The sequence below is a fragment of the Microcebus murinus genome, chromosome 11, assembly GCF_040939455.1.
Source record: "Microcebus murinus isolate Inina chromosome 11, M.murinus_Inina_mat1.0, whole genome shotgun sequence".
NCBI classification, from domain to species: domain Eukaryota; kingdom Metazoa; phylum Chordata; class Mammalia; order Primates; family Cheirogaleidae; genus Microcebus; species Microcebus murinus.
This window is the reverse complement of record NC_134114.1, coordinates 6,515,570-6,538,793: the sequence shown is the minus strand read 5'-3', so window position 1 is coordinate 6,538,793 and position 23,224 is coordinate 6,515,570. Positions and strand designations below refer to the sequence as shown.

At 42.8% G+C, this 23,224-nt stretch overlaps 1 protein-coding gene across 1 annotated transcript in view; it reads left to right on the top strand.

Moving 5' to 3' along the window:
- Window positions 1–18,812, top strand: part of SEMA5A (semaphorin 5A) — a 453,573-nt gene extending 434,761 nt beyond the window's left edge. The window contains exons 19-23 of the mRNA XM_012791124.2: window positions 409–579; window positions 2,596–2,751; window positions 4,195–4,242; window positions 8,652–8,863; window positions 11,304–18,812. Of these exons, the coding sequence (XP_012646578.2) occupies window positions 409–579; window positions 2,596–2,751; window positions 4,195–4,242; window positions 8,652–8,863; window positions 11,304–11,423 (707 nt within the window). The 3' untranslated portion in view covers window positions 11,424–18,812. The remainder of the gene's footprint in view (window positions 1–408; window positions 580–2,595; window positions 2,752–4,194; window positions 4,243–8,651; window positions 8,864–11,303) is intronic.
- The last annotated feature ends 4,412 nt before the right edge of the window (window positions 18,813–23,224 follow it).

Genomic DNA, 23,224 nt, shown 5'->3' with positions numbered 1-23,224 from the left:
GCTACTTCTCCTTGGCTTTAAGTCGAGTCTGGCCAACCAGGTGGTGCAGACAGCAAAGGTGAGAACCGGCCGGGGGCTTCACATTAACAACCCCATCATGGTCCGTGGCCCTTCCCAAGGACAGGGATTTTGTATGGCACACGTTGCCCTCTTTTGTCGTGCTCGCACTTAGGTATTTTACACTTAGAAATATTCTCTGAGAGAATGAATAGGGGTACTGAAAAACGTAGAGAGGAACCTTCAAAACTGGATCCATCACCAGGAGTGGTCAGTGGTCACCTGGGACGTGCCCCACACACACACCCCGTGGCTGCTTCAGTGCGTGACTTGAATGCGGGTGTCATGTAGCTGCGCCAGATTGGCTGGGTTTGGATTTCAGAAGCACTCTCACTTTGTGTCCCTGCCCAGTGGATGGCATGTGGTCTTGCTGGTCCCCCTGGTCCAAATGCTCAGCGACATGTGGCGGTGGACACTACATGAGGACCCGCTCGTGCACGAACCCGGCCCCAGCCTACGGAGGGGACATCTGCCTGGGGCTACACACGGAAGAGGCGCTGTGCAACACGCAGCCCTGCCCGGGTAAGTGGCGCCTGGCCTGTGGCCCCACTCTGGGACAAAGTGGCCTCCTTCCTCGATTTACAGATGGTGACTCTGATGATACCACATCCCGGTAAGGGCTGAAAGGGGCATGGGAGGAAATCAATGTCACACTGTTACCCTTGAAGTGACTTCGTAACACATCATTCTGCAATGAAATAGTTCTCACCATGCCGTGGATTCAGAACTAGTGTCCAAAGCCTTTATCACATCGGGAAGTGTATACGTTTTATTGTAACACACAAACTCTCTAACTAGGAAATATCCCAATTTGCCTTCACCTTGCTAATTAGCGCCTGGCTCCCAGGCGGCACCTTGCTGAGCTGGAAAAAGTCAGAGGGATGAGATGGGAAAGGAAAGCGAGTTTGTAGAGCTCTCCCCCCAAGGCTGGGGGGCTGGGTGGGAGAATCGCCCCCAGTCCGTTTGTTTCACTGCCTGCCTGGCTGTGGCCAAATGTCTTCGAAGCCCCCCTGGCTTGTGTTCCAGCAATGACTTCTGAGATATTACGAGGGGACACCAGGCACTCTCAGAGGACCTCCATCAAGGCCAATGGGCCATAATGCAGGGGTAGCGCAGATAGAGAAAGCAAAAGGCAGGATCTCAAGTCAGGAAGCAGAGGATCAAAGCAAAGCAAGCAGCAGAGACTGGTTATAACAAAATACTTTCAAAGTGTATGACCCGATGACAGGATCGGAAAGTTTACTGTTGCAGCCAGGCTGGGCAGCAGGGAGCCCTTGCAGAGTGCACCCCACAGGGACCGGCTCAGGCCCATGGGTGCGGGAGCCCTGAGCTCCAGGGTCCATGGCCAACTCAGGTGCCCAGCGATGCCTGAGCTACCGTCCCCATCCATGGAGGAGCTTGGGTTGCTGACATGTAGCGACCACCTGGAATGAAAATGAGCCACTCTTTTCTGAGGCTAACTTTCACATTGAAACACAAACTTTTTAAAGCTTGCTCCTGCAGATCTTTCTTAGAAAGGTCCATTCATATTGAAAAGTGCCTTGAAACCAAATTCTCATAGTAATTCCAAAAACCAGCACTTTACACATTTCTAAGAAAACTTTGTACCATTTGCCTAGATCAAGGCACAAGCTTGGTTTCCAAACTTTCCCTGCCCCTGTTTAAACCTAAGAAGGAGAAACTAACTGAACATACATTCTCTCATCAGCACGAGGTGAAAATATCTTTTATGCATTGGTTAATATTTTATAGACAATAGCGAGAGTTCACTTTGTTAAACTTCTTACTTAAATGTGACTGTTGCGCCTTTCTTTTCACACATCTGCACTCCGGGGTGAGCTAATAAGCAAATCCTAGCAAATCTTCCACTGGAGGGGGGTGTGTCCTTTCAGCGCTCTGACCTCTGGCTTTGACGCCAGACTTGTGCATTGGCCCTAAGCTCTTCAGGGACTGTAGCCACAGATGAGCGGATGAAGGGAATTCCACCGCAGGGGTGGCCTGGCTTCCGTATGTTGACTCTGCACAATTGTTTCCATAGCAGAAGAGAAAGTACTCATGGGAGCTCCAAGACTACCGTGCAGCCACCTGGCCTTTCTCATGAGCACACAGTTACTTCGTTTGCCTGGAGATTTTCAGGGATTTTTCAGGAGAGTGTGTGAGGGCTGCTCTTTGCAGGGGGAGCATTACCCTGTAGGAACTGGGGTCTGGGTTGATGATTTCCGCTCCCCGACTCCCCATGGTCTGAACACAGCTGTGTTGACTTGTGGAGTGTCTAAGTACAATTACTCTATACCATTAAGATAACGTGGGGTTTAGGGGATTTATATTAACGTCATTATATCTGATCAAAGATACATTGGTAAAGATACTTTCATTCATCCACATGGTTATCTTATTTACTGGCCGAGTTAGAAGATATGACTACATCTTATGCACGCACACAGCCATTAAATACATACCACGAAAGCTTAAAATACTGTGCGGGACTTGACAGTGCTGCCCGGGAGATTGACCTCAGTGGTGACTGTGCCCCTGCAGAGAGCTGGTCAGAGTGGTCGGACTGGTCCGAGTGTGACGCCTCTGGCGCCCAGACCCGCAGCCGCCAGTGTGTCCTGCTGTTCCCCGTGGGCGGCCAGTGCTCCGGCAACACCACCGAGAGCCGGCCGTGTGTTTTCGACTCTAATTTCATCCCAGGTAAGAGCAGAGAGATTTTTCAGTGTGAACAAAATCATCTGCAACACTTAGAGAGAAAATGATTATAGGTCCGAGTTTTCTCTTTTCTTCGAGGCCCTATTTGGCGAAGCAGAGATGATTCTATCAACTCATCTGGTTTCAGGGGGGACTAAAGTGCAGATATATAGGTAACTACAGATTTAGACATGAACGCAGTTCATGAACCTAAAGTTTCTCAAACACGACGTCTTCTATAATTTATTTACTAAAATACAATTGGAAGATTTTGCTCAAAAAATGAAAGTAGGTTATTTGGTTATTTTAATATTAGGTTAAATGCTTTGGCAATACCTTGTGTGGTGTACTTGCACAGAGAAAGAAGGGGCATACTCTTTATGAAATCTTTAATGCATTCAATTCATTATTCTCATCTTGGAGAAGGGGTCGGTGGGCCCTCTCGTCACAGGCTTTTCAACGTGAGATCAGTGCTTAGGTCTTGGTGGCAGCTGCTAGTCACCTGGTGCTTGCTCACTGTTGCGTGATGCTGTGCCAGTGTATGAACCATTTAGCACACGCCCACCGGGTGCCTTAGGACTGCAACAACCAACCTGTTACAAAGAAACAAAAGGCTTCAATTCTACGAGCCAAGTTTTCCTCCATTTGCAGAAAAGATAATAATATCTGAGAGAAAATTATTAGCTTTAGCCTTATAAGGCATCTAAGTCATGCATGGTATTGACCTGCTTTGCTCATTGTTGCTGTTTCCCTTTTTACCATGGACATATTTTTAATTCTTCTTATCAGATGAAAAATCAGTGCAAGAGAGAATGATGTCTCTAGACACCTAAAGTGGTATTTTATCCTTGGGTGTTAAAACCTTAGGAGATGTTCCCTCTCCGGCATCTTGGGGTGGATATCATGCATGGCATCGCAAAGAGCATGACTATGGGCTCCTGAATGGGGACTTTATTTGTTCTGGTGATTTCCTTTGAGCGCTGGTGAATTGTCACCTCACTCCCCCCTCTGCCCCGCCCCCTGCAGGGAATGTGACAACACTAGCTTTGACGAAACGGTCTCTGAGGCAGGACACCACAGGCAGACACTGTGTATGTGTGTGTTGTTGGGGGCTGCCCACAGCTGGGGGACACAACACGCTGCCATGACACAACACACAGTCACAGAAAATCAGTGCATACCCTGCTTGCAGCCCAAGGGACCATGGCATTTTCTGTCTGTGCTAATGAATCCCTCTCTTTCTCAGCCAAGGCAACGTGGCCAAATCCATCTCAGTTTGGTTAAAACAAACAAAGAAACTAATATAATTTTTTTAATAATTAATCAGGCTTCTGAAACATTGTCTCACATACATTTCAGAACCATTTAGACATTTTGTAAGTGATGCATTAATGTGAACTTATTTCCCAACACCCTTTACACATTGTGATCGGACTTTTGTTCTTCCAGAAGTATCTGTGGCAAGATCCAGTAGCGTAGAAGAGAAAAGGTGTGGAGGTACGTGCTTCCTTTTAACTCGTTTCTCATTGATATTCTGATATATTCCAGTCATTTCTCTTCCTGCACATTCTCTGTAATGTTTCTGCTGTTGGCCAGCAATGACACACTGAAGAAGCTTCTGGATCCTAAACATCTTATACTTGGTGTAAATATTTGACATGTGGATCACTGGTTCTCAAAGTGGGGTCCCTAGACCAGCATCATCAGCACCACCTGGGATCTTGATGGAAATGCAGATTCTGAGGCCCTTCCTCAGTCTACAGAATGAGAACCTCTCTGGGTGGGGTCCAGCCAACGGTGGCTTAATAAGCCCCTCATGTGATCCTGATGGATATACGCTTTATGAGCCAGTGATCTTGATATTAGCTATAGTTTGATTTCCCATGAGTGAAATAGAATTCAAGCAATTTGTTTATATTTATGGTACAAATCCAGGCCAGCCAGCCTCAAATCTCCAGCCCACTGCAATGACTAAGCAGTAATGAGGCATAAGGTTATACCTGTATCACTAGAGGAATTTTGCAAACTTTTTGCCATCCTGAATGTCAAAAACCACACTCTCTGGTTTAAGTCCGTGATAAATTTGGACTAGTGGTCTGTGCCTTACAGGCATCCATAAAGTACTCGTCTGAGTTGCACACATGTCCAGATGGAGACGCTGAATGTCCAGCACAGCCTATACGTTCACCTTTGAGAAGTCAGAGCCAACATCTACACGGAGACCTGCCTTTTCAGACGTGTGACTGATGACGCACAGACTCCCATTGCTACCATAATCTACTCCCCCATGGTAGCCCCAGGGAGCTCAGCCCAGCAGGCTTTGGCCTCTGCTGTGATTGCATGGAATCCAAAGCTTCGTGTGCATGTTTTAGGAATGTACTTACCATTGTTAACTACATCGTTTAAGAGATTGCTGCCTGTTACATTCTATCTGTTCAGTCAGCCATCTGTTCATTCATTCATGCATTCATTCAGTAACCTTTGCTGAGCAAACCTTTCTGTGTCAGTTTTGTGAGGGGCACTGAGCTTACACTGGGGACCTGAACAGCCCCAGCCCCTCTGGAACCAACAGTCTTATCATCGTAGACTCAGCGCCTGAGAAAGGCGGTGTCTGGTGTCTGACCAAAGTCAGTTGAGTGGGGCTGCCGATCCTAAGTTGCTAAGGTAGGATCCAGCTACAAGATGAATATGCACCAGTTCACATAAAAATAAGCATAGCAATGAGTGTTCTTTAATATTTTTAGATCAGTCACTATGTGCCAGACATGGCATTAAATGTTTAGACAGGAAGTCTCCCCTGTGGTCCTCACAAAGAGCCTTCTCAACATGCGCAGCCCACAGTGCCTTATGCAAAGTCTTTGGAGAGAGAGAAGGGGTTTGGAATTCAGCATCTTTCAGCTTATAGAAGGGTGGCATGGGGCCAGTGCGGTATTTTACATGGTGTCCCGCAGGGTCTGGGGCTGTACTCCAGGGCCAGCCTCGCCAGGGACGCTGCCATGGAACGTGGGCAGACTCGAGATGCCAGTGTTATTTCTGGCGGTTCTGGGCTGTTTCCACATCAAAAAGGGTCAGGTCAGGTCACTCTGTGCTGCGAGATGACTGATGAAAAATCAGTCCTGAGAGATTTCATTTGGGAATTATGTAATAGAGAAGGCATAGTGGCTGTGTTTGTGTTGTTGTCTGCACTTTATAAATGGGGCCGTGAGGCTCAGAGAGCTGAGGTCACTGGCCCATGTCCACGCAGCTAGTGAGTAACGGAGCCAGGGATGGGATCCAGGCAGTGGGATCCCGTGTGAGTTTTAAACCTGAACCACCACAGGAAAAGGGTCCTGGTAGCAAGTACCCAAAAGGAATATGTCCAGGGACCTCAAGCCACAGCAGCCTGGTTAGGTGACACTCTCAGATAACACCCAGGGTCCAGGGCAGGAGGCTGCCCTCAAGGTCAGCATAGGTCAGCAGTGAAGCCACGTTTATAAGGAGGGAGACCAAGAAAGACGCTGGGGGTCAAACAGCTCATGCCCCACTGTGTCGAATGTCCACACTCACCTTCCACCAGACGGTCGCCCTCTGCTTCCCCGCTGCTGGTCCTCCCTGAGTTACTCCATGTGAGTCCTTCAGGGGCCTGGAGCACCCAGGAGAACACGGTGCAAAGCCCATACGCATCCCGAAATGCTGCACGAGCCAGAACCAAGCCTTGAGATGCTGTTGGTTAAATCACAGGAACTTTAACTACTCTACAATATTCAGAAGTGATTTTTTTAGACCGTTAGGCTGCTGACATTGACACTCGAGCATGGGCAGTTTAGATGGGTCTTACTGCAGGGCTAACAGGTGAAAACAAACAATTACCTGGCGAGGATGTTTTGGGATGTTTAGGGAGACAAGATAGACATCTTTTTTCAGTTTGTCGAAAAATCAGTCAAACTTTGCACAGGAAATCAGCCAATTAAAGCGTCTGGGTAGTTGGTCTTAATTCTATCTTTAGTGACCAAAAACAACAGCAAAAGGGGAAAAAAAGCATACTCAAAGGAAAGAGCCCCACTGAGCAGATTCAAAAGAGATTTAACAGGCACTATTTTTTCTGCATGTAGAAAAAGTGTGCTTCTGTTGAAATTTTTCATCTTGGAGAGCTATTTTTGGTTGCATGAGACACAAAGACTATATAATCGTCATAAAGATGTCGGCTGGCCCAGCCTTCCCCAGGCTCCTGCAGGAGTGATTCATTTGACTAATGACAAAGTATCTGTATGTGGAGACCATCGTGCATCTCCCATATGTTATAATGAAATATGACTTATCGGTGCAGCAGGAAGTATTTTTATGGGCACGTGGCATTGACCCTGGGGAGTCCTGAGAGCTAAAGTGTAGAGAAATGAGAACCCATGCAGCGTTAGCTCTTGCTTGCATTAAATGCAGTTTCAATGTTGCAGTAAATGATTCTACGGCTGCTGGTGGGATGTCCTGGGTGCTCTGTCCAGCTGTCCCCGTGGGAAACCTCTGGTTCTAGAGGCTTCAAGGGAGGACCAGGAAAGGCCGAAGATTTTTGACGTCCTTTCACGTCTTTATAGCATAAGAATACCATATATTCTTGACCGAATAAGCTAGAACGAAAGGTCGAGGAGGTTGTCAGGGAGACGGTTGTACCTGTGGGTGTTCTACTCACGTCCTCCAGGATGGTCCGTCCCTTAGAGCTGAATGCACAGGACGCCTGTGCTAGGAATTGCGCTGTCCACTCGGAATTTCTGTGTTTAGGGCCTGTTGTTAGTTGTGGCTGACAGCAAACCCGTGAGAAGGTGGCCTTTGTTCACTGTGTCCGAGCACCGCAGGAGGCAGATTCATCTTCTAAGTCCTGGGCTCCTGAAACACGGTGTCTGGGAGCAGCAGAGGACACAGCTTAGAGTGGAAAGCCCAGCCCAGCTCCACAAGCACTGCCCAGACATTGCCTTTCCTCCTAGGAAGGCTTGAAACTTCAAAGGCAGTGTTTTACCAACACTGAGTGTGTTTTTTGTTTTTCTTCCACTGCTGTTTCTCGAACATCATGTGGGTTAGGGTTAGGTATGCTGCCTTGATGTCACTTGAGCCGGCGTAAGTCCATGTAGGCTCATTTTTTGAATGTTTTGCATTTGTAAGTTAAAGAAAATAACTAAAGAAACAGAAGAGATGCTGTTAAACAGAAAAACAGTAGGCAAATAGAGGGTCATTTCATTGACTGTTTGAAAGATCATATTTTATTCCTTTAACACAGATCCTTTCTTTCTTTGGGGTAAACAATTTTCTTGATAAGATCTCCAAAATACGATGTAAGTGAAAAAAGTGCTACACAGGATACTATTCATACACACACGCACACACACACACACACACACACAGTCGCACCTACGTGAGCAGAGTTATCTCTGGAAGGGCACAGGAGAAAATGTTTATGTAGGAAAGAAGAAAGATTTATTTTCCCTGTAGTCCCTTTTGCACTTTCTAATGTTATACTATGTCTATATATCATATCAAAAAAATATAATGGAAAATGCAAGCATTTATGTAAATAGAAAATACTTTTAAATATAATGAAATAAAAAAGGAGGGGGGAAGAAGATTATAATGCACGTGAAACAGAAGAGCAAGCCTTCAAATACGAAAAAAAATCTGCTAGTTTATTAGTGTATTAAGGTTTAATTTATATCCAAAAGACTGACTAAAATCCACGAGGGCATAAACTAAAAATATACCATGCTCACTGCGGAGAGGTTTATTGGTGGCCATGACATTTCGAGGGAAAAACTGAATTATGATTAAATTTGCAACAGCTATGGGGCTTTCCGTTCTGTCTCTCTCTTTTCTCGAAGCACTCTGAGCAGTTAGGTAGCATGTTCTGGTCAAGTGTGACATCACTGTGGTCCTGTCCCTCCCAGAGTTCAACATGTTCCACATGATCGCGGTGGGGCTGAGCAGCTCCATCCTCGGCTGCCTCCTCACCCTGCTGGTCTACACCTACTGCCAGCGGTACCAGCAGCAGTCCCACGATGCGACCGTCATCCACCCTGTCTCGCCCGCCCCTCTCAACACCAGCATCACGAACCACATCAACAAACTGGACAAGTACGACTCGGTGGAGGCCATCAAGGTAAGGATCGGCAGCAGCGGCTGCATCCGGGTGTCCCAAGAAGGCAGGTGCACGCTGTGGCTGTTGGCAAGGCTCCGTGGTGGTGGCGCTGGTGACAGGTTGGGGACAGGAATGGGGTCCTCTTAGGATGGACCACCTTTTTAGTTTTGCCTGCGAAAAGAGGATATCTCATATCCAAAAGTAGGTAAAAAAGGGGCATGAAAGCAGCAACAAATGCTGGAAAATATCGGGTCATTGGCCAGCGTCCATTTCTGCTTCCTCTGTGTCTTCTGCATCTGAAGAGAGCTCTGCATGAGAGCAGAGCTCCTGCCGAGGACCTGTGCATGACCGGACAGCAGTAATGAGGACTGGGATGGCAATCAGACGTCCAGGTCCATTGCAGGAATCACCACTAGGATGGCAGCCTGAGAAAATGTTTGCATTACTGTAAAAACTATCTGTAAATAATCTTCAGGCAGAATGAAGGCTCTTCAACTTTGCATGATATAAAAGTGCTGTAACTGTTGTGGGGTGATGCATTTTGTAAATTTCCCCAGTGAGTGATGAATCCAGTGTTTGACCCAGAAATTGACAGTAAATGGCCAGTTTCCTTCACATTCAAAGGGAGAAGGTGTGCAGAGGGTCCCAGCTTTGGACATGACAGACCTGGCTCATGAGTCAACCCCAACACTTCCCAGCCGGGAAAACTCCCACCAGTTACTCACACTCACCGAGCCTCCGTTTTCTCCTTTTTTATAAATTGGAGATAATGAGAATCACATGAGGCAATGTGTATAAAATACATCAAACAGTGTCTGGCGAAATAAATATGTTTTTTTTTTAATTTGAGGCATTTTGTATCACGGTTCAGAGTACAAGTTGCTTACCTCTTTGAACCTTAGTTTCTTCATCTTTAAAATGGGTATAGCAATACATATTTTCATACTGTAGTTGTTAGCTTTCAATGCCCTAAAGTGCATGAGACCCAGCACCTGGAAAATGATAATTGTTGTTCTTATCATGTCCACACAAGAGGTCAGGGATGAAGCTGGGAAGACATGAAGGGCTCCTGTCTCCTGCACCCGACCTCTCTCATTACTCACGTGAATTAAGGGAATTCTCCTGATCTAAGTGGAACTAGAATTTTCTATTCTTCTTAGGAGTGTGGTGCCCCGTAACATTTATAGGGAGCATTTTGATGCCCTCTCTCAGCTATGATCGTTTCCTTTGAAATCAAATTTCCCTCCTATGTGAGAATATGGGATATCCTCAGCCCTTACGGCTCCAGGTGGCTGGAAGATCTTATGTCCCAGGGGCCACCGTGTCCTCACTTCACTTCTCTCGGCCACATGGCCTCTGCTCTCTACCACCTGGACAGCTGACTTTTCCCCTGAACCCCGATAAAACCAGGATCCATTAGCCACCAGCACCTCCCACCACTCGGACGACAGGTCCCGGGAATGAGGTAGAGCACCAGGAATTAGTGCCAGGCCCCTCACAGCCTCTCGGAGTAGAGAATAGAGAGGAGCATGAGCTCCTTCCGTGAGTGAGAACCTGCCAAGCAAACCTCCAGAGCCCAAGAACGGGCTCCCTGAGCGTGATTCCAACACATCAGCTTGTCTGTGTGTTACTCCAGACATCAGGAGGTAATTCTCCCGGTCTTGTTTTCCCACTTAGATTCAGCAACCACCTTTAAGATAATAACGAATGTTTCTGCCATGAAGGCAAAGGACCTTGAGGGTATGGACAGCTGCCTAGTCCTTGAATGACTCCTTCTAGAACTTTCTTCTGATGGCCCCCTGCCCAAATGGGTCCTGGACAGTTGGCCTCTGCCTCCTCTCCTTCATCTTCATTTTGGTCCTGTCAGTATTTGCCCTCTACCTGGTGTAGGTCAGGCTCTTTGAAATTGCAAGTGACTTTAATAAACTGTTAATGAGGAAGGGCGTCTGTGTCAGAAACGACTACAGGAGTTGCCTTCTAATAAGTGCAGAATGAAAAGAAATTAAGGCATTTGAAATCTGATGCATTTACCTAAATAAGTTCTGTCAAGATCTCTGATAAATGCACCTGTTTATGGCAATCTGAAAGCGGCTTACTTATCTATTCAGTTGTATGTGATAACATTCAAAGTATCTGCTAATTTGAAGTCATGAGAGTTTTAGGTTTTCTAGAGGTTTAGATTTAGGTTTTCTAACCCCCTTCTTCTGTTGGAAACTTCCTGATTGATGTTCAAAAATAGACCCAGAGGTATCGCAAACTGCCTGTCTCATTCTAGTTATCAAGCAAGTCCTCGGTGACACAACTTCTCTTGGGGACCAAGAAAGTGAGAAAACACATTTTAAAATAATGCAGCCTTAGCAGAGAGCTCAAACCCAACGTAGCAGTCTCCCTAGTCATCTTCTTTCTGAAATGCTACTTACTGAGTATTCTTAAATCGTTTTTTTTTTTTTATATTTTACAGGCATTTAACAAAAACAACTTGATCCTAGAGGAAAGAAACAAATACTTCAACCCACATCTCACTGGGAAGACCTATTCTAATGCCTACTTTACAGATCTCAATAATTACGATGAGTACTAATAGCTCTTGTACTTTTGGCTTCTTGTAAACCCCCAGTTCCTCAAGGCCTGAGCTCCATGACTGCCCATGTTTCTGAGGCTTCAGAGATGAAGTTTGGACACATTTCAAGTACATTTCAAGCCACGAGTGTCCCATTGTTGCAAAAAAAAATGTGCATCTATAAAAGCAACAAAAATCTAAATATGACATCACGAAAATCTGCTCTACCACACTTGATCATTGTTGAATGAGCCATGGTGTGAAATTTTTAATTGTGTTCAGACCATTTCCCTAACATGTTCACTGTTTTCTTGAGGTTTATTTCATAAATGTGCCACCCAAGTTGGAAGGAATCTTTAGAAATATGAATGTCTTTTGCTTTTGAGTGTAAATCTTCATGACATTTTAATTCAAGTAAATAGGCACTTTATCTGAGAATCCCCCTATAAGGAGTGCTTGGGTCGACAGTATTTGATAAAATTAAGAAGGCGAACGTGGCCAAACTATTCACCATCCAGCTCCCCTGCTACCCAATATGGATAATACTGTGGATTCTTGGAAGCGAGTTATGTTTGGATTTGGAATGACCCCTGCCTGGGTAAGCCCAGGGATTCCATCTGGTCTGCACCTACAGAGGTGGTGGTCACTGTGAAGGTGCCCCACCTTGGTCCTGATGCCATTGCTGTGTCATCACAGTGAAGCATGGACGTGTTCTGCAGGTTGCTGCAAAACTAGCCTTATTTTGACTTTTGGATTTCATGGCATTCCAGGGAGCTCCTTGTCATGCTGTTGGCCTGAAAGCCCACCTGTCTGGTCCACTATAACGTTCTGAAGAACCAATCTGTGAAATAACCACTTGTTTAGCTTTTTGGATTGACTCCACACCTTCCCTTAGCCTGCAAAGAAAAATCTTGAACATTCATGATGCCAATTAGGGAAAGTATTGGAAGTGCTGAGCTATAACTGAAAACATTTTTTTTTTTATTTTCCATGGTATGGAAAGTATTGAAAGAACTGACATTCATGAAAATTGATGTTTCATTGTCTGTCTCCCTGGTATAACCAATGTGTAGCAATCAGCCCCTACCAAGAGCATTAATGATGTGTGAAGTTGGCTCTCTGGAGCCCATTGTCATCTTTGTGGGTCCATGTGAAGTGTTACTCCTGTACCTGCTGTCACTTGCTCTGACCAGAGCAGGGGAGCAGGCAATGCTGAGCTCTGGTGCCTTCCCTTTCGTCTCAGTGCTGCCTGCCCGCCCACCCCACCCCCTTCTCCCTGCACGGAGGGACAGGTGTTTCAAGATCAGAATTCAGGGTAGCTGGAAGTAAAGTTTGACTGATTCCTGTTGTCTCAACATTGATCACTGATAAGCAGTTCAGAATGTTACAACACCATTCACAGAAGTCCCCAGAGAAAAGAAAAGAGCATAAATTTCTCACCAACAACCCATATGTAACATATGGCAGTTTGTTGAATAATTTTTAAGAGGAAGAACGAGATTGAAAATGTTCATCTGATGCCTGTGGGCATTGTGAAACAGGCCTGGGTGGACGTGGAAATGAGTTCTTATTGATAAATGAACCTTCAGATGTGTGAAAATATATAGGAACACAGAATTTGATTAGCAGATGTGTTTTTACCCTGTCCAATTTAAAGAAACAATTTCAGAAAGTGTTGGGAAAAATCCTATGTTTAATAATGAATATTCTTGATTTCAAAATATTTTCATGTGTCCAAATTTGCAGGAATGACACTGTCTTAAAATTGGAATTAAAATAGTGGGAAGGCTCCGGAAGGTCTGTGAGACTGCACAGGAATGACATCAGGCGCTTTCCAGAGAGGACTTCGTATGGCATCTCATGCCTTCCTCCTGCGCGGTGTAAGGTCACCTGTCTGTGTGGACTCTCAAAGGCACACTCCCTGGGGGAAATGTAGCCAGACAGGCTCCTAATTGCTCCTGGGTTGGAGTTTCATTGGATACTTCAACTCATCTTTTTCCTGTAAGAGAAAACATCCTCACTGTGTAGCACATTTAAGCTGTTTTTTAATCCACACCCGCCTCAATATTTCCTAAATTTAAAAGGAGATTTTATTCCCTCTGGGAAAGAGGGATACAAATATTTCAAGAACGTGTCACTGGACTTATGCAAAATGCTTTCTAAGTGACATCCAAGCTGATCTTTAATCACTTTTGTGCAATGGCTGTGGGAAACACCCTCCCCCCACCATGGAAATTTCATGTTGTTGATAATATAAACCTTCCAGATTAGCACTGCAGAAATCCCCTCATTTATGTTCCCTGACACTATTCTAAGGAATTCTCTCCTCTCTCCTCTCCTCCTCCTCCTCCTCCTCCTCCTCCTCCTCCTCCTCTTCTTCTTCTCTCTCTCTCTCTGTTGGTTTATATCTGTGAAGTGTGATGTTGGTATTTTGATGGGGACTGCATTGAGTCTGTAAATTGCTTTGGGTAGTATGGACATTTTAACAATGTTGGTTCTACAGATTCATGAACATGATATATTTTTCCATTTGTTTGTGTCATCTGTGATTTCTTCCCTCAGTGATAAAAGGTTCTCCTTGTAGAGACCTTTCACCTCCTTGATCAAGTATATTCCTAGGTATTTTATTTTCCTTGTGGCTCTTGTGAATGGCATTGCATCTTTGATTTGGATTACAATAATTTTAGCTCTATTCTAATTATTTTACCCGGCTGTGGAATAACTTTTGTTTTCCATCACTGTGTAGCTACGGCTCATGCGTGGGTGCTTCCCACGCCCTCCCTCTCCTTGTTGCATGACGCTCACATGGTGGCTTGTGCTACCAGACGACACAAGGGCATTTCCTTCAAAACTCCCCATTTTACTCGGAGCATGTTTCTATGCTGCTGCCCTTGTGACTTACGTGAAGCACCTGAATGTCCCTGCTCTTGTTAGGGGTGCTCCACTGAGCCTGTTCAAGGAGGTTCTGACTAGAATTAGCATTGACACTGGGGGATAAAAAGAGTGTTCTTGGGTGTGTGGAGAGGTGACCTGAGATTCTGAAGGAAATGAAGCAGCTTTACAAACAGTGAATGGGCATGAGGACATCCCTGCCGTGGAAAAACACCTGTCGCCAGGGAGGGTCAGTCCACGTGGTCCAGGTGAACCACAATTCTGACCTTACTGGTTCATGGGTGATGCCAAAGAGAAAAAAAGCAACAGTGGGAGACAGATGAGTAGGGGATGTGAAAGGTGGGGTCCTGGTCATCCCCAAGTGAGTCTATGGATGGTCCCGGGGGGTCATGACCAACATGCACAGTCCTGTGGGTCTGAGCCCTGGACTCTTCCAGGACCAACTGCCCAGAGTGCCAGAGTTTTAGCCAAGGGTGTCCTTATTTCCTTACATATCGGCAAAACGATGAAAACCATGGGAGTCAGAGCCTATTTCACTGTTTCCACTGGAGTCTGGTAGAATTCGTGGGTCATGCCATCGAAGTCATGGACAAAGTGTCAGCAGGAGGCCTCCATGTCTCCAAGATGCCATCTAAGGGGATATGTTAGAGTGTAATTGAATATCAAAGGAGGAAATATCAGTTTGTAATTGTGATTTTTATCAAATTTAGACTTGATATAACTATATAAATTCTACACTCAGCTGATCACTTTGTCTAGACACAGCCTTCATGGTACTTAATTTACAAATATCCTTATTCTTCTTTGCAATATTTTTCTTGTTTTTAGAATAAATCAGCAATATTTTCCCAACACTGTTAAGCTCCTTCCTCATCCACCTTGCCCCCAGGCTTTTGTCTTTTTTTAGCCTAAGGGTGTCCTGCACACTTTGGTGGGGTTGTCTTGTGTGTAGTATTTTGTAGTAACTGCAACGATTTCGGTATTTCTGTGTCTAAAGATGGCTTTCGGGCACCTAACCAGAGGCAACAAGTACCAACTGTGGATAAATGAATTGCATCAAAGCAGCCATAGTCCACGTGGTAACAGGACTGTACTCAAGTCCTGCAGCTCCAATAGTCATTTTCCATGAAGGCAGTAATGACTAACGAACTTAACTCATATGCAAACTCTCCACCATTCTTTCAATATGATACAGCCTGGAGTTCCCAGGTGGTGTTGGACATGCCCAGCTATCCGTGCGTCCTAACCTCTCCATTCATGGTGCCCTTGGCGGTTCATGTTGACATGACCTTGCCAATGTCTGATTACCTAGCTTATCTGTTACTGGACACTAGAAGCCTTCCTGAGCGCCCTGCTTCTTTGGTGAATGGGTGTGGAATGGGAGAACAAAGAGTAATATTCACTTTGTACTAAGAAATGCACAGAAGGGAATGCCATGCATAGTGTATTGCCATGTAGGATAAAATATGTGGAGGGGACCATTGTGGAATTTATTTCTGCTATTCTCACCTATTGATATCATTAATTATAATTGATTTAAAGATGTTTTATAATTTCACAAATACTGAGCCAATGCATTCAGGTTATTTACTTTGATAACTTGATAAAACAAAAGAAAATATATTGCTTTAATATTTGCTTTTTTTTTTTTGGAAGTTGAAAAATAATGAATGCAAAGTAATGTTAGACTATTGGTGATAATTTCTTAACCCTTTACATTCACTTGCTTTTTTCTCGATTCCTTTATTCTACTCGGGATTTAATTCTTTAAATGCCCCAGATTTTATAAAGTGCAGCAGTAGAATAAAAATTGGAGTTTCTTTTCATACAAACTTATTTATTTGGATTTTTTTATATTTCAAATTATTGATACATTCAAAGAGTAATTTTAATCTCTATAATTTTTGCTAACCGTGTCGAGTCACACTCGACATCCGAGTGCAAAGGGTTAAGTGACTCTTCCATACTCCATTTTTGTGGACTTCTATTAAAGATCCATTGTATTCATTTTTTATCAGATAGATCAAAGTTTTATTCGATGGTCATCTGCTGCTTTATCATAAACTTAGTGCTGTTGCAGAAGCAACAGGAATGACCAGCTCTCCTCTGAAATATAGTTCCCACTGCAAGTGAGTAGAGCGTCATCAAAACCAATTTCAGAGGCAGGCACAAAGTGTACAGTTCCTAGTGAAAGTTGTCTCAAAACACAGTCTTTCCGAGAGATCATATTAGTTCTGCCATAGAAGGCAATCAATCTTATTACCCATGATCAGAGTCAGTATCAATTCTCACTCGAGCAAACATGTTTCACTGCATTGCCACAATGGGGATAGCTCTCCAGGTGCTTCCAGACCTGGGAGGGGCAAAGTAGAAGCAGAAAATCACTCTATGGCATTTCTTAAACTAAAATATGGGTCAGGGAAGAAAATGTATTCCACCTCTTCCTATTTAGTCAGAAATCTGGGGCCAGTAGTTCAAATGTGATCCATTCTCTCTCAGCTTTTTGGCAATTTGATGCCAAATGGTCCAAATGTTAGATGAATGGCAGTAGTAAAGTGGTTCAGATATTAGATAAATACAAGCTTGGTGCAGAACCTGGAAAATTCTCAAGAATTCTGGAAAATCAAAACCATTTTATTATATTGGTAAAAAGAGAGCATGATTAGTTGCCCTCTCTATAAATGCAGGTAGTTTTAATTTCCTAGAAAAAGTTGCTAGTGCCTTGTTTAAGATGATAATTTGTTATTTCGCCTGGATATTATTGGTTCCAGTTAGAAGCAGAAGATTGATTGGATGGATGTACTTTAAAGAAAATCATTCTTATATGCCTCTTTGAACTCAGGAATATAAAATGACCAAGAAGCACATCATCTTCAGATGTGATTTTTGCCCTCACTGGGGATGTGGTACCAGAATAGGTGCAGTGGTGTGTTCAGAATAAAGGTGAATCCAGTCTCAGCCTTCCCACAATAATATCACTCTAATATTTACATTTTCCAAAAAGCATCTTAGTGTTTGTTCCATAATAAGAATGTTTATGTGATGCTGATAGAAGTTAGAAGTTTTTGTTTCTCTTTAGGCAAGCCAACAGATATGGGAAAATCAGATACAGTCTGTGACAACTGGCACAGGTATGGTGAATGTGAAATCAGAACCACCTAGAATACCTGGGGTTTTTTTTTTTTTTGTCAACTTCAAAACTGTTGAACAAGTTCACAAAATTTGTAACTCTTAATTTGAGTTCAGAAAGTTGATAGTATTTTCACTACTAAATTTGATTGATTTCCCCTTGTACCATGACTGTTGGCCAAAATCAAGCAGGAACTTCTGCACTTTGAAAGAAAGCACAGTATAAACCTTCAACCCAAGCACCTAGAGTGACCACTAAAACTCTGTTATATGCAAATAAAATGCACAAACTTGGTCCAATGTAAAATTCTTCAAGAGTGCGTAACAAAACTTGTGTCATGACACTTGATGTGACTTTTAAAGATGTTATGAAATGTTAAATGCCTCATTCTGTACTAATTTGCTATTGCCTGTTTTGTGATACAAAATAAACATTTTTGAGATTGTTTCATTTTCTTCATGGACCTTTTCCAAAGCCAGCTTCAGCCCTTGGTAAACTTGCAGACAGTTGTAGGTCTTAAAATTAATTTTTAGAAAGAATTATATATTAATCATGGAGCTTTTAAACAAATGAGGTAGCTTTATATTTTCCCCCTCATTTGAATGAGAAAATGGGTCTTTGGATGCTTTGTTGGGATGCTTGTGGATTGCTGGGTGTTTTCTCATGGGGTCATTGGATGTACCACACTTTTTTTTTCCCAAACCTTACATTTTATTGTCAAATTTTCTTTGAAACCATCTTATTAGACATGTGCAATAGAAATTCCCAGTAGTTATTTCTTTTATCTTCTCTGTTCATGAATTAGCTGGTCTTAAATGCTCTGCAAGAGCTGTCCAGGTCTATATTTCAGATTGTTGCTTTAATGACACCTGACAGATACATTTTCTGAAATCAGTTTAAGACACCAATTGTAGCCACCCAGGCAGGGGACTCATTACCTGCTGCATTGGATCAATGATGGAAGTCAGAGAAGGGGCGGGCAGGGGCTACCCAACCAATGAGCAGAAACCAACTCTCACCTGCTGTGAGCCTCCCAAACAAACATGTTTATAAGATAAAATTAGCTATTACTATAGAAGTGAAAATGTTGTGCTCACTGATCTTGGTGCATTGCCAATTTCTTTATCTCAGCCCTATTCACCTTTTTAAAAACAATCCATGAAGAATGGTCCTGAGTGCAGCCAAGCGTGCATCAGTCCTCGTTTCACGGCACCCCCCTTCTTACCATCTCCATTCGCCAACACTTGGGGGTGGGCACAAAATAAGGGAATCCTGATTGTGTATAGTATAAATTGTATTATATATTTTGTACTTATGTTTTATGTAAATAGTTTGTCTCATTCAATTGTATGTGAGCATTGAAATAAATCCTACCATTTAGGAAACAATTTCGTGGCGTTTTTCTTTGCATAGCTCAAAGTGCTCTGTTTGCCCGGATATGCTAAGGCACCATCACCACTCGAGGGAACACATTTCATCAGAGGAGGACTGTGGACAGCCTCTTGGGTAAACCACATAGCTGACTCCTGCTTGATCTTCAGGTCCTGTTTAGTGGTGGCCAGGCCAGGACCCGCCAGCTTCAAGGCTATGTAGCAAAAACTTTTAGAAATATTCCCCTGGGTGACAGAACACATGTGACAAGGAAAGGCAAGAAGGTTTTTCATTTACAAGGAGTTGGTTTCAGATCCTGATGATGAATGGTGCATTGAATTTTATGATACTCTCTCTCTCCCCAGCACACTTGCATAGAACAAGGTTTTTCTTGCATGAACTGCTACCAGTCAGCATGAACACACTTAGAATGTGTTTGACCCATTAAAACCACTGGACTGAGTGAGAGCTATATTTCAATACTCATGATCCCATTATAAAAAAATATATGTGTGTGTATGTATTCATATATCTAACATATGCACATATATGTATACATAAACATACGTATATAATTGTTTTGTATTTTTTTTCCATTTGACTAAAGAACTGAAAAAGCCTGCCTTTTGGAGGCCAAAAGTTAATATAAGAAAATAAAACTATATAACCTATATGAACTAGTGAAGCATGTCATAAAGATTAAACTATTTTTAACCCCAGGTACTGAAACAACTTTTAAAGCATTCCATGAAGAACCTGTATCTGGTTATTACTTTAGAAAGTAAATGGAATAAATAGTGTTGTACCACAATTTTGTTTTTTGCAATATTTTTTGAAACTTTTTAATTACTGTAATATATATTCTGATATTTAGATGGTCTCACAATGCTCGTATATCCACGTCATCCTCTTAGAATCTTTTGCATTTGCTCTTTAAAGAATAAAGTTGAAATATGACTTAAAATATCTTCCTTGACCTACTTGAAATATATAATTTTCCACTTAAAGCGTCTCCTCAAGCCCAGTTTATGAGGAATAGTAGAGATGACTGAATGTGCTGATTGTAAAACTATATTTAGTACAAGAGGAAATTGTCCTTAAAATAATATCTGAAACTATTACTTTTCTGAAAGCATTCTTCTTTTATTTTTTTTAAAGTAGATATGATCTTGTTTAGAAAGTCAAACAGAAAATAATATCTGAAATTGCTTTTATTTAATTTATCTTCTTGGTGTTTGTACATCTTCCTTGGAAGCATTTGAAGCTCTCACCTCACTCCTGCAATCACAGTGAGAAGCAGTTCTGAAAGTGACACGGTCACATTTTGTGCACATGGTCCCGGGTATTGCAGAGCTTTGAAGATGGTAGCTGCTAAAAGCACAAGAGAAGAAATGAAGCTCAAAGATGATTCTTTTAAAAATGGTTCCTCCTACAAGACACAGGAACTAGATTTCTCTATCTCTAGTTTGAAAACATAGTATTAAGATTTTGAAAATGAGCCCTGCCATAGAACACAGAGAAAACTGAATTATGATTTTGAATTCGTAATTTATGTGCGCTTAATCATACTAGTTGCATATCTTTGATGGTCTTTGATGGCCTTTGCAAGTGGTCTGTTGTTCATCACAGCGATGGTTTTATGAGTCATGTTCCCTTTGAAAGTGAAGCATAATGAAGACATCAACATTCTAGTTCTCTTCCTCCTCACTCTCCTCCCTCTTCACATCAGAATTGTTCTGAGTCACTTCCTGGTTTCCTGCAATGGATGAAGGTTATAGGATACCTTTTGTGTCTCTTCTGAGGTCCTGCCCCACCCCACCCCACCCCCAGTGTTGGGTCTCACCCTTTTCTAAGGAAAGGTTGCTGGTGGCAGCAATGTGTCCACCAGAAAATCCCCTTCAGTTAGATAAATTGGTGACCACAACAGAACAGGCATTGGGAGAGTGGATTCCAGGCAGTCCCATGGCTCCCAAGGCCTGCTTCACCCAGTACCACCAAACACACCACCGTGCCTTTTGCCCACCCAATATATTTGTCCTTCTCACGCCATGTCCTTTCGAGATAGAAGTCCCCAAAACTGAGTTTTGTGAAACAATGAGATTTTTCTTGGAGCATGACATTATCTTGAGATGGAGTGGTAGTAGTTAAATCTCCTGGTTTTAGAGCGAGGACAAGGGGGCCTTGAGGATAGGAGCAAGTGCAGACAGGTTCAAAGCCAGCTTGAAAACTCCCCATCAAGAACTCTTACCCCTCAGTCTCATCTCTGCAAGATTCCCTTCACCTGGAAAGAACTAAGTGAATTTCAAGCTTATCACAGTGACATCTTTAATCTCTATAAGATGTTTAAAAAGTGTTTCATGATAAATTCACTTATCCAACTCCCTCTGCTCAAGGATGTGTCCTGCTTCTGCATTTAGGAGGTCTTTCCTTTCCTATTCTAAACTCTAGATTTAATGTAAAGGTAAATAAGACAGAACAAGACATGCACATGTTCACAGACAGTTGGGAAGCCTCCAGTATTCCACCACTGTGCAAATAGGTGGGGTACAATGACAGATGACATGGCCCTGGTCCTTTAAACGGCTGTTCCCTAAATGCACTGAGTATTTTGCTGAGACAGAAGTGTAAGAAAGTAAATGCATGAGATTGAGGAGGGCATAACAAATTCACAATCCCCAAGAGATTGCCAATTGCCTTGGATTGAAGATAATATCGTGGTCCCAAGTGTGGTATTAAATTGGAAAATGGAGCAAGGGGAAGGCCATGCTTGCCTTCCTACCTCACTGCCTCTCTTCACCCAGATTATGACATCTCATAACCCTTCCCAAAGGGGAAAAAAAAATCTGTTTCTAGTTAATCTCTTTCCTGAGACCAGAATATATAGGATCTAAGTTTGATGGGCCTTTCTCAAAAGCAAAAGAGGGTGTCCCTGTTAGATGTTGTTTTGTCATAAATCATGGCAGTTATAATTCAACAATGTAATTGGTTGATTCATACCTGCTTATTATAAGTTTAGATAACTGAGACGGAGACCTGGTGTTTTACATCAGTTAATCTCATAAACAGGGAAAATGCTTATCTTGCTAAGGACAGACAAGGAGACCATTTGCAGCAGCAGTTAGCATGCAGACATGGAACAAGCCCATTACTACTGAACATTGTCAGTCACTAATGAGATTTTTATAATAAGGTATACAATTTGGGCTTGCCATTCTCCTCTTTCTGTAAGCAGTATTGTTGCTTGCAGTCAAAACTAATTAAACCATAGTTCTTTGGAAAAATGTATTAAATCAGGCATTTCACAAAAATTTAGGTGAATTAAAAAGAACTTGCTATACTTTATTTAAACATTAGATACACTCATGAATCTCTCATGAAAGGAAGATTCTCCCTTATCAAGGGGAATTTCCTTTTAGTCTACATCATCAGATGGACACAGAGGATGAGAGAAGGGAGCAGGGACAGTGGCTTGACTTCAAGACCAGATAAACTGCACCAAGCCTGGGAATCCAGAAACGATAAGTGACCCAATCACATCTCTGCCTTATCTCCCCTCCATGAACTTCGATTTCCTCATCATTATAAGGCAGTGATATCTAGGAAGTATGAGCATGACAATAAAATTGGAAAATATGCCACTGATGCTTGACATATAGTAGGTTCCCAATACATGGTAGTGTGGTAGTTATTAGTATCTCTCAAGGATTTACTGTGTCAGTATTCATCTTCCTTTCACCGGAGCAGTGCAGGCCATTTTCCCTCTTTAGACATTGAAGCTGTAGGAGAACCCACTTTGTAAATTAATAGGAGTGACTATAGAGGCATCCGAGCCCTGAATGGAATATATGCTCCATACAAACGAGGATAAGGTCGGTAGAAGGCCCAGGAGTAAATTTATGACTGCAGTTAACAATCAGGGAGGCAAGTGATATTCTTTGGAAGTAGCTATACTGCCAACCAAGAGTAGAACTTTCAACTTTTTATAATTTAATATTTTACAGATCTATGACTGGAGAAATTACCCCATAAGAATGCATATAGGTATAAAATATGCCTCATTTCTGAAGACAGAAGAGATCAATCATTTATGGAAAAGTGAATTACACTTTTGCTTAATTCTTGCCTGTAGAGCTTTGGTTTTGCTTTGTTTCTAAAGCAACCTCCTCAGGTGAGGGAAATAGCAGCATCTTTGTGGAATAACTATTTTCTGTCACCTCTGGGGAAACACAGGTGTGAGAAATGGAATCAGCAACCTGTCATAAAACCTGGGGCTCCAATGTTTTATATGAAAACCTAATTTATTTTTTCCTGAGGAATCTTCTGGAATGTTTAACTTTTCTTCTGCCACATACTCTTGAGGTAAGTCTTAGTGTATCAAGTCCTAATATTGATACAATGATCATTGATTAGATGAAGAAAAATAATAAAA